This window comes from Lepeophtheirus salmonis, chromosome 8, assembly GCF_016086655.4.
Source record: "Lepeophtheirus salmonis chromosome 8, UVic_Lsal_1.4, whole genome shotgun sequence".
In the NCBI taxonomy this organism is placed as follows: domain Eukaryota; kingdom Metazoa; phylum Arthropoda; class Copepoda; order Siphonostomatoida; family Caligidae; genus Lepeophtheirus; species Lepeophtheirus salmonis.
The window spans coordinates 27,948,103-27,960,567 of NC_052138.2; the positions used below are offsets into that span (position 1 = coordinate 27,948,103).

Here is a 12,465-nt window from a genome sequence, read left to right on the forward strand (position 1 = left end):
ATCAAGAAAAGGAAGAGAAAGAGAGATAAGAATGTAGTTCATTTCTAACAAGATGAAAGTAAAAGGGATAAGGATGACTTACGACACAGTTTATACCAAATTTGTGACCAGAGAACTCTGCAATCATATTTTTTTCATGCACATCCCATATTCGTACACTCGGAAGATGACCACACTCTCCTGTCACGAGAAACCTACCGTCTTCTGAAAATCCAACGGATGTAATGGTCTTGCGAGAGAGGTTAGTAACATGGCTCTGACGGTTTTTGCGAGGATTATAGAGTACCACAGTACAACTAAATGGTGTGTAATTAGATGAGGGATCAAAATGTGAGAAGAAGGAGAAAAAAAAAAGAACATCAAAAACAATTCATGCAGTTCGTTAATTAATCATTAATTATTTAACTCACACAAAAATAGGAGAAAGGTATGTTTAAAATGTGGTCCAGGATTAGAGTCCCATCAATAAAATTAAATTACTCACTGAATATTTATTCATTCATTTTTTAGAGGTTTAATATTGTCCTAAAATTGACAAATACTTCATTCAGTGACCTTGCTCTTGTTCTGACAAACGATATTCCAAAATATTTTGTATCTGCAGTTGCCGTCAGGGGGAGTCCTTTCTGAGCCAAGAGATGGTAATTACCTCCATTCGACCATATCCTACATTGTACAGTCAAGAAGGTTAAAATCAGATAATTTCACTGACTGAACTTTACATTGAGACTAAATTAGTTCGTCGCACTAGAAACCATAACGGTATGAGACAATACCGAGACACAACTCTAGTTTTGTCCCAAAAATGCTCCAAATTGTATTTGTACCATTTTTGCATTGTGGACTGAGACTCCATCATCCGATTGCAATATTTTTGACTAGTGTAATGAAATCTCTACGCAGAATACTCTTCATTGAATAACGTTAAAGTTAATGGGACTCTAATTCACTATGTACTTTTAACACTATCGGTACAGATGTATATAAAAAATGACTTACCCTGCAGGATATGCGACGATACCAGTGGCAGGAGAAGAAGCAAGACCAGCATTACTAGGAACTGTTAGACCCAAAACTCGTTCCAATTTAACCTTCAAAATAAACAAATAAATATATGTTAAGAGGATATAACATTGTTGCATCTTGTATAAGTAAATAAATAAAATTGAAAATAATAAGTTATTTATAAAAAAAGCGACAATAATTATTGGCAGTGGTGTCAGTCATATATATTTGCTAGTCTGTTTTTGGTGATATCACACATGGAATCCAAAATGGTCAGACAGATCAGTCTTAAATGTAGCAAAATAAGCAGGGATATTTCTATGATATTTTTTGGGGACTCCGAGGTAATTATGAGCTTGTTTTTGACCGAGATAACACCTAATTTTTCTTCACTCTTTCTCTCCTCTTCTCTTCTCCTCAGTATCTTTCTACACTCCTCTCTTTGTCTCTTTTCTTCTACATTCATTTTTTGTTTTCATTCCCCTCTATTGAGCACTGCAACGAAGGCATCCTCTGCTAGTATATATATAATAAACCTAATTATATAACGACATATATAATTTATGGGATAAGCCCCCCCCCCCTTACCCCCAAATGATTAAAACCAGCAGCACCTCTGATTACTAGCTTATTGAATGGTGAAAACTAATTAATTAATTGTCAGGAATATATAAAAACATAATATAATTATTACATAATACACTAACTTTGTACCCATTGAAATTGAAAAGGAATGAATATGAGCGTGGGAAATGGGGGGAAAGGTAGTAGATAGATAGGTAAAAAATGGGCACAACCGCAAGGAAGCACGTCCTTTCCACCTACGATGTTAACTTTAAATACATGTATTATAGATAAGTATGACATACCATCTTTATTTTACGATTACAGGCAGTAAAATGTTTCCTTCTCAAAAGGACTTCCGATGAAATATTTTGTACATTGTATGTATAGTAGATTGTCCCGTTTTCGGCTAAATATTTTTGCCCCCCTGCACAAAGTTTTTTTCTACTAGGGACAATAAAAACCTAACTTTGGCAAAGTTTGAGTCCTTTTAGGCTACTTTTGGCGTGGTACAGGTCGTTTTAATTTGAAAATGAAACGACGTAACTCAATTGACAAAATGTTCAGGATAAATTATTCTATTGAACTCAATCTGCGTAGGTTCACGCCCCGGCCATTCCTAGAGAACGAAATACACTTAATGTATATGGACTTCAAAGACTATTCCTAGGTCAGATCGAGTAAATGCAATACTATAATATGCACTTATACTGAATCAGTGCAACTCCGTCTGACCAATTAAACAAACACTAAAAAAAAATATCTTAGCACTGACATTGACCATTTGCAAACTAAATTTTGCAATATTAGTCATATTTAGGGCTTAAAAACAGTTTAATTCGTCAGCTACGAGTAGATGAAATGTATTCGTTTACATATGTTTGTTGCATGACGATTACTAGACGAAGCAGGTCGTTAGCTTTATTCTATCACGCAACCTTTCAACCTTTCTTTCAAAAATAAACAGGGGAAGGTCCAAGATCATTTGGTAGTTCGGCAATTTGTCCTAACTATGGAACTATTGTTCAATCATTGTTCACAACACCTTAAAGACAGCTAATTCGAAATATTCCAATCAACGTTCAGAACACTAATTAGAAGAAAAGAAGCAAAATATTTCGACAGCTAATGATAAAATACACTGAAGATTTTTGTGGTAGGGAAGTACTGCCCTGGAAGATGAAGCAAAATTATTTTTTTGAAAGGCTTCGTCTGAATAAAACAAATATTTTATTTTCTTTACAAGATTGCAAACGAGATGAAAACGAAATATGACAGAATTAACATTTTTTTTCAAATTAAAATGGCCTGAGTTATTTTTTTTTATTTTCCCCCCGCAGAAAAGGCCATAAAATATCATCCCAAAAATGAAACAGTCTATTATTGTACATACTTAGGGTCTAAGTAGATACAGGCACTGCTGCAACTCTTCCAAGTCATTGAATGTTCTTAAGTGTGGAAAAATTATCAACAATAATATCTCTGGTTGTATATACATATATAGAGATGCCAAAATTAGATACGTATAATATCTTGATTGATCCTTTATTTTAGAGTGACATTGCGCAGTTGCGTGTTTTTACAAGGAAAGGAGCCGTAGGTTCTACTCATGTCGCCCACATGTTTTTTTTTCTTCATATTTTCTACTTACGAGTACATAGTACAATATATTTAGATAGTCTGCAAACTGCATTGAACAGAATAGCAGCAAGTCCACACCATCTGGTTATAATGCAAATACCTATCATAAGTTGATGACTTACTTTATCACATATGCTTAAAAATGAATATTTACCAGATTAAAATATTTTTTTTGTATCTAGATGTAGATGTACAAGCCCATTAACATTGTATCATTAATTCGCTCATATGTATAGAACTGGGCTGCTCAACTATTATTACATATGTCCTACGTTAACATGAAAACAATTTTGAACCAAATTCTAATTTTCAATTTAATATATAAATAAATAATATATACTGCCCAATAGATCCAGAATTCTAGCTGTAGTTTAGAACCTTTATTTGATTTAAAAGGCTTATATTGGCTCCAATATTATGATGATCTATTTTGACTACTTTAAGTAGTGTAATTTACGACGTCTCCAAATAATTTGTAGATAAATATTTCGTATAATGCGTTGAGAAACACAATTGTAATCCACTCTCAATTTCGAGGAAAATCATTTTAGTTTGCATATGAGCAATGATCAAGTCAAATATTTAAACAAAAACCATGTTATCAATATTTATAAGAAGGTAAGTGGTCTTAGAGACACTTTTTTGCTCGGGTATGAGCTTTTAATAGATACTGTTTAACAACTGTAACAACTTATTTGCTGATGCAATGCGCTAGTATCGCGGCAAAACTCAATAGGATTTTAAACATTATGAAATGTGAAGAATTCAAGCTCAAAGTTTAAAAATTTAGAAGAAAAATTAATCCATGGAGTAATTTAAATTTTCAACAGAAATTCGAGTTCTTTTTTGTGTTTAAAAAATTTGAGATCTTGTCAGGTTTTGGCTGGATAGAAGGCGCCCTAGTGGCTACTCTTATATGTAAATAAAACCAGCCTCTTTATTACTAATAACTAATTACACAGTCTCCGTTAATTCACGCTTTTAAACGAATGTACAAAGTAAATTCTGCCAAGGGAATAAAAAAATGCATACGAATAATGCAAAATGACAAAAAATCATAGTGTGACGTCATTTGTGGTATAATAAAAATGGAAAAAAAGGAATCAGCAAGACTATGAATCTACTCAAGCTAATAGGGGCGTTCCTACACTTTGCTTTAAAGCTTTAGATCCATTCAAACAGTTCATCAAATACTAAAAAACCTGTACCGATGATTGTCCTTCAAAATCTATATATTTTTACCATGTTATATCATGAATAAAAAGCATTCTTTAAATAAAAATAGTAATAAATTCTTGTAATTCTTCTGGGAATAAATAAGTCATAATTCAATTAGGAGATAAATACAGTTCAGAATAAGTTAAGAAATCGATCCATTTAAGATTGCGATATATTTTAGAAAGTCTGATAAATCGATGTTTAAACATAAAAAAATTATTTCTAATAGTCATTTCTTGTTTTAGTAGAAAAGAACCGTTGGAATAAAATTTATAAAAATTGAGTGGGGATTAATTTTGTATTCTTCGAGGAATTATTATCCGTTTGAGAAAACACAACAAATTGCACTTAAAGTAGCAAGGATTTATCGTCATTATGAAATTGATTAAAAACAGATCCGGAAGTCTCACAAATCAAATAAATATTTATGACTACTTTCTTGAGTATTTCAAGTCATCCAAGAAATATGAATATAAAATTCATTATTGACAAATCTTTAACTAAAGTACTATTGTCCAATTTGTTGAAAACAAAACGTTTTTTGGTCAAAAAGTGAAAGTATGTTGTCGAAATTTGAACTAAATTTGCTAAAAAACAATATTCATTATAGGCATTTTTTTTTTAAATTTTGTCTTTTCTAAAAAATGTAATTTTGAAAAGTTTTTCCTATAAGTGTAGTTCAAAAAACCTGTTCTGAAAAAACTTTGACAAAATGTATTTATATCACTTCTTCTTGTGTAAATGTATGGGAATAGTCCTAAGAAATTAATCAAAATAACACTTAAAAACAGCCCCATAAACAACATAACCATATTTTTTGAAACGTTTGACTGTCAATGTATATAGATAAATTGGAGAATATTTATTCTTTTCTTGCTATTTATTCAAGATTGTTGCTATGTAGACGACGCAATAGAGCTATTTTAAATGATCACTTCGACAACATAAAGTTGCCAATAAAAAAAAAAAAAAATCCTTCGTTCCAAGATTTGATTATATTATTTTGAATAGAAAATAAAAGGCATATATATTCGTTATACTCGACGACTGTCTCGTTATTCAGATCGGATCATAATATGCAGACAAAGCAGTCTGACACCTACTTGTACATTTAATATATGTTTCGTATACCTAATTTAAGTGACTGACTTTAGAGAGGAGAGAAACGTGGGATCTTTAAAGGTGGATCTACCACCTACGAATTTCCTTCCTTCTTCCCTTCCTTGAAAAAATGAAATATATTTCAATGAAGACGAGGAGGTGTTAAAGAAAAAAGAAATATTCCTTACACAGGAACGTGAAGTTAATACCACGGCTAATAAGAAATTCTTTTGTCAAGGGTATTAAAGACGTTCTATAGTAGTATATGTGTATAAATACGAATTAGGTCTGAAAAATTTCCGACCTAACAAAGACCCAAGATATTTTTTCTGAATTTATATTTTTTTAACATAGCCTCCTTGTAACTCTAAACACTTCTTCCAACGATCCTCCAACCTCTTTAACCCTTCCTAATAGTACTCGGCGCTTGTCTCTACAAAATAAATGTTCACAAGATACTTTTTTTTGACTCAAGTTGGATTAACTTAGACGTGTCAAATTTTAACACAACAAGCCTTTATATATCTGCTATTGTTTAAATTTATTTAAAGGTTACAATAACATACTTAATTTTGTCCATTTTCACAAAACCACTCTCACCAACTCGCTTAAACGCCTGTTAGATAACAACTGCACCTTCCAAAATGGCTGAAACTTTGGTGAGTAACTGTCAACCGAAGCTAGATAGATGTGACTAGCTTTTATTTACACAAGTGCTGCCGTCTACACATTGAGGTCGGAAACTTTTCAGACCCCCCTTCCATACAAATATTTATGTTGAGACTCTGTCCAAAAGTAAATTTCCCCCGGTTCGGTATTAAGTAGTTTTACATCGGTCTGTATTCTTAATCAGTCTTTTTCTAGCTATCTTTTTATTTTCTTCACTCCTAACAAGGAATGAAGAAAATAATCAATGATCGCTAGAACTAAGCTCTAGCCTCACACATCTCCCTTACTTTAAACTTCCGTTATTTTTTCACCATTCATGAGTCCCAAGGACCAATAAGTGGGTTCCCTTCAGTCCTAGCTATATTATATTTTCTTCCCTTCTAGTTAAGAATGAAGAAAATAAGCTAGAACTAAACTCCAGCTTCACAGACTTCCTACTTTAAACTTAAGGTATTTCGTCTCTTGGAAAGTTTTTAGGATAAAAACAGCTCTTATGACGAGGTTAGTAACTATGCCATTCCAGTTATTGTAGATACCATACAAGACCGATAAGAGCCGCTCCTAGGACTAACAAAATTAATCAGCACCGGACTGATAGAACCACAGTCTTTTTATACAGATCCAACACCAGTCTTACTTGATTTTTTCTGTACCAATGCTTACAATTTTAAAACACACATGACGTCATTAACAATTCATCTATACAATTAGTCTAGACCAAATTTTAAATGAGACTGATGTTTTTTGTAAGAGCAACCCAGACCAAATATATTTCTTAAGAACCAATCTTGACCAAACTTCTTTTAAGGGCCGAATTAGTTCTATGATTTTCAGACAGACAACCAACTATAATATATATGTATATTTGCATGTGTAAGTACATTTTATATTAAGTGGACCGGTAAACAGGAGATAGAGAGTCAATGCGTAGGCTTGAAAACCTGCCTTGAGTACTAGGTATGTATATATATACATAATATTTCATCATGGACTAGAGATAATCGACAATGTTATGCAGTATATATAAAATGTATGTTTTGTACATGTTGAGATTTTGTACTACTATACATGTGGTGCGTCAACATAAAAAGTAATTTTATCTGATCATACTCTAATGATAGCGTCAGTTAATGGTTGGTAATTAAAATGACGATGTTACAATTAAATAAGGCGTTATTGGTAAGACGTATAAATAAAAACTCGTACATTATCCTTGTATAGCTTAGAAATTGAAACTTGTAAACAATTTATATATGTTGTGTACAAATTAGGATTTAGTAAGATATAGTTGTAATTTGTACTTAATACAAGAAGATTCTTTACGCTGCAGCAGTATAAAAATAAGTTGAAGCATTTTAAATGCGTACATAGTTTACATTAGAAATCAATTATTATTAGCAGTCGAATAGACCATTGGTTCCCAACCTTTTCATCACTATATTAATATTTGACAGTGTCATTAATTATGTATCATATGACAAAGTTCAATTGCTCGCAGTTGTATCTTACGTAATTAACTGATAAAGCATTTTCATTGACGTCAAAAATTGCATCATAGATACATATTTGAAGGAAACGTCCTCTTCATCACAAGAAAATGAATCAATGGAGTAATTGGAATTTATAAAAAAAAAATTATTTCCTTTTAGTTTTTACAATTTGAGATCCTGTCTGGTTTTAATTGGATAGAGGGCGCCCTAGTGACTATTATTGTACATCAAACAGTCCATATAAACCAAGTGTGAAACGAAGACCACGCGATCAATATTTGTACAAGGTGGTGTGCACTAATTTGTTGAATATTACTACATAACTAACATTGCAATCTCCATAAATTCACTCTTTTAACTGAACGTAAATACAAGGGGAAGAAAAAGTTAGATACGGCATAAGGAAAAATGATAGTGTGACGTCATTAGTGCCATCATAAGAAGATAGAAACAATATAATCTTTAAGCTTACAGGCTTGTTTCACTACTTTGTTTTAAAGCTTTAATCCACTCTACACTGTGTAATTAAGAATGTATAACGATGTAATAACATATATTTAATACATATTAGGCTCTGATATAATGTAAAATAATGAAACTAGAGGAGAAGGAGATATATTTTTGACATAAAGTAAATGTTAAGTCATTTTATTTGTCAGCCCTTTTTGACATCCAATTACACGGTAATCATTTACACCCCTTCTGAATCAAAAAAGTTTTTATGTTTATTCCTATCAAGATGGGCGACGTCAACAACATGAGAACCTTCTATAAAATAAGTTTTTTTATAAGTCAAAATGTTAAATTGGTAATAAAACTAATCATTAAAACAACTGGTATTACATATACAGCGTGCATCAGCGAATCGCATGAAAAACTTATCCAAGTTTAATGCCTCGTGGAGGCTACCGGGTTAATAAAAATCTTTATTAATTCAACTAATTTTTTAAAATCTTCAACATTAATTTCTCAAAATGTCCCCTTACTGCCTCAACCATGGCCTCAAGGCTACCCTTGAAGCCACCGCAGAGCCTCAGAACATAGCCATCCGGCATGGTAGCCCATTGTTCCTCAACAACAGCTTTAAAGAAGATGACCTACGAGTGGTGGTTGGCACAGTCTCTACTTTCGACACAGCCCAGATTCCAATATCTAGGGGGAGCTAAGTCATGGGATAATGGGACCAAAAGTTGGATGGTCAGAAATCAGCCAGATTAGATCTGCACTACTCCTAATTTTTGGCCGTTTCCTTCTGACATATGAGGTCATGCCGAGATTCCCCACCACTCTTTGGCCACCTCTGAGACACTCAACTCCCCTGTAAGTTTTTTGACCTTGTTGGATTGTCCTCAAGAGCATCCTCCAAATTGCTCCAAAAACTCATCAGTCGTCATTTTGTTCTGTACTTGACTCTTCGGCTTCCTCTCCAGACTTTTCCCATTCTTGATCTTCTTCGCCTAATAAGCAAGTTTTTTTCTACAAGGGGTAACCTCACAAATGGAGGACACTGGTATTCTGGTGCAGAGTAAGTCAAACCCCCGTTGTCTTTTTGCTTTTGCTATTTCAAACTCTGTTTTTTTTTTCTGATTTGATCAAAATAAAAATATCATTTGAAACCTGAAATTCCACATGATAAAATATCTGTTCTACTGACACTCTAAAATTTTCTTTTTTTAAATTGGCTTTAAAGATCTTTCCACAATTTGCTAACGCACAATGTACATATGTAATTAAATGAAACTTAAGTACAAATGGTAACCAGTACAAGTACAATTTACAGATATGTACAACATAAAAACAATCTTGGATCTATAAAATAGGATATCACAATACTACATATTTATATATGTATGTATACTTTATTTAGAGGTCATAGCCTAGAATTTTATCGATCACATTATCACGATCTATGTATACAAATACATACAAATATAATATGTTGGAATTCGTGGTTGGTTGTACATAAATAAGTGTATGTAGATTATGTGGGATACACAAGAAGAAGAATAACCCATCATCAACATCTTATCACCACATTACATATAATATAAATACGTGTAGGTACCTAATTACGTCTTTCTCCTATATTGTATTATTTTATAAAGAATTTAATCCGAAATGAAGTAAAAGTCATCATCATTTTTAACTAGGGTTGTAAATCGTAAGATTTTTGGACAAATAAAAAACTAAGATAATCAACCATTTGAAGAATGCCTGGGAGAAGAGCTGTCATGAAGTTTTATTAGTTCAGCTACAAGCAGTTGAGAGAGGAAGGAAATAAAACACAAACTGTATCAAGCAAGGACATAGGCAGAAAATGCTCTAATGTCTATCCTTAATTCTACTCCGAGTCCAACAGGGACTTGCACTTATACACATTGATTCTATCGGTAGTATTTTGGACATGTTAAAAAAATAAGAAATCAAAAATTAAAATTGTAACTCAAACAATTTGAATAATACTTTAAAGGAGAACAGCATAGCACAAGACTCGCACGTCCCAAAATGCATATGATGTACAACCCCATACAAAACCTATTTAATTACAGTTACCACTGGTCCTCACATTGAGATTTTCAATCCACTCCCAAACTCAAGTGTCAAAAAGAAAAGGAAAAATTGGAAAATCAAAGGGTAGCTTAGCTTGCCTTCTGAATTTTTTTTTCGTTGTCAATTGTTAATTATTATTTAGATAGTATCAAGGAACATGCATTGAATAATAATTTTATCAATATAAAAATCAATGACTGAGTCATAAATTATTGAGTCTATATAAAAGTGTTTTATATAAATGAATACTAGATAAATAAAAATCATATAATATGTATGCATAAGAATCGGCTGGAACCTGCTCAATATTGCCGATTCTACCGATATAATGTAGAAAACAATAGTAAGCAAATGAAAATTCTATTTTTTTTCTTTTTGCAATAGGTCAACCAATAAAAGGAAGTGAGGATCATATTGTAGACTATCATCGGATTAAGACAAGGGACTCCTACCTATAGGGACCCCCAGATAATTAAAAATTAATAAATCAATTTTTTAAAAAACATAATAAATGCAATAATAGTAGACCTGGATAACAAAATTCAGATCCATTCATTAAGTCTATCCAGTAGTATGGGCAATGGATATGAGCCATATAGCCAACCAGGAATAAATTGACTCATGAGCATGGAGAGGTACTAAATTTTTAAATAATTTTAATTCCAAATTATTTACAACTAATTATAATCATAATTATGACTGATATATTTATGTCTTTTGTTATCTAGCCTTAATTAATCAAAAGTTAAACATTAAAATAAGTAAATCATTTTGTTATTTGTTTATGTAATTCATTTGTTCATAATATTAATAAGGAATTGGTATCAAAATCATAAATAAAGATGGTATAGAAACCGGCTAAAATTTTAGTATTGGTATATCTCTAATAATAATCTTTTGAGTTCATAATGCTTAAAGTCAGCTGCTATAAGTCATAGGTGTCACACAATATATTTTTCAAGTACTATTTATAGCTATGAAGTATTATACAAAATACATAAATAAATATTAATAATATGTACAAACTTGTTTCTCTCGTATGAAACATAGGTATACATACATAAATATTATATCTATTTTATTAAAATGATAAAATGCCAAAATAAATAATAATAATAACAACTCACTCACTCTGTCAGTCACATGCAATCAAGGATATCCTCGTATTTTACAATGGATATTTACTAGTGTTAAGAATCGGTTCAAGACGGAATTTACTTTTCGATTTTCTTTTACTCAAAATATGATTTTTATATTTTAATTCAGACCGTGGAATTAAATTTTCAAAGACAAAATTGTGGTCCAGCAACACAAAAACAAGCTAGAATGATTTTTATCAAAATTATGTGTGGATTACATTTGTATTCATCATCAACGATTTATAGTCTGTTTCTATCAACAAAATATCCTTATTAACTAGTGTTGGATAGGTCCTATGACTGATTTCCTAATCAATCTATTTTCTTAAGATATAAAACGAAGAAATAAAGAATAATAGCAAAAACGTATAATACTATCTTCTAGTCACCCCTACCCCCTACTTTAAACTTAAGATATTTTGTCTCTTTGAAAGAGGTTAAGTTGAGCAGCTGAAAATACATAGTTAGTGACTAAGTTATATCAGCTCTTGTAGTTAGCATAAAAGACCGATAAGGACAGCTCGTAGGGGTAAAAAAATTTATTAGGACCGGACTGAAGTCTTTTCAGTTTCTTAGACCAATTTAACATTTATTAACCCATTGGAGGTACCGCAAATTTTAGTTAACGTAGTTTAAATTCATCGTCACAATAAAAACATTTGAAATGAATGGTTTTTATGGTTGAAAGGTGCCATATCAGGGGCACTTTAAGTCTACATAATCAAATAAAGGTTCACAAATGTAGATAAAATTCATAGCTATTTATACTCATCCCAGTAATTTGAAAAAAAGGATATAATATTTCTATGAAATATTGGGATGTACTTATATATGAAGTAAAATAAAAAAAATGGGATGTTCTCTTTTTCTTGATTTTTGTTCAAGATTGTTTTTATATTGACACACCAAAATAAAATAAAAAGTTTTAGTTTTCCTCAAATTTAAAAATGAGGCAAAACCTGATCATGACCAAATTTTACAGTAAGACCATTAGTTAAAATAATAACCAACTCGGACCGGTCTCGGATTTCCAGACAGAAACCCAATCCTAAGTGTTATCTACAATGTACATATTATAGTCATATACA

At 31.7% G+C, this 12,465-nt stretch overlaps 1 protein-coding gene across 11 annotated transcripts in view; it reads right to left on the reverse strand.

Annotated features, from left to right (window-relative positions):
- Wdr62 (WD repeat domain 62) overlaps positions 1 to 12,465 on the reverse strand; it is an 84,352-nt gene that overhangs the window by 21,622 nt on the left and 50,265 nt on the right. For all 11 annotated transcript variants that reach the window (XR_011781424.1, XR_011781425.1, XR_005865931.2 and 8 more), the window contains 2 exons: positions 1,000 to 1,091; positions 83 to 296 (listed from right to left, as the gene is read on the reverse strand). Coding sequence is in view for 8 of the 11 variants with exons in the window: in XM_040718322.2 (XP_040574256.1) it covers positions 83 to 296; positions 1,000 to 1,091 (306 nt within the window). In the remaining 3 variants the exon portion in view is untranslated. The remainder of the gene's footprint in view (positions 1 to 82; positions 297 to 999; positions 1,092 to 12,465) is intronic.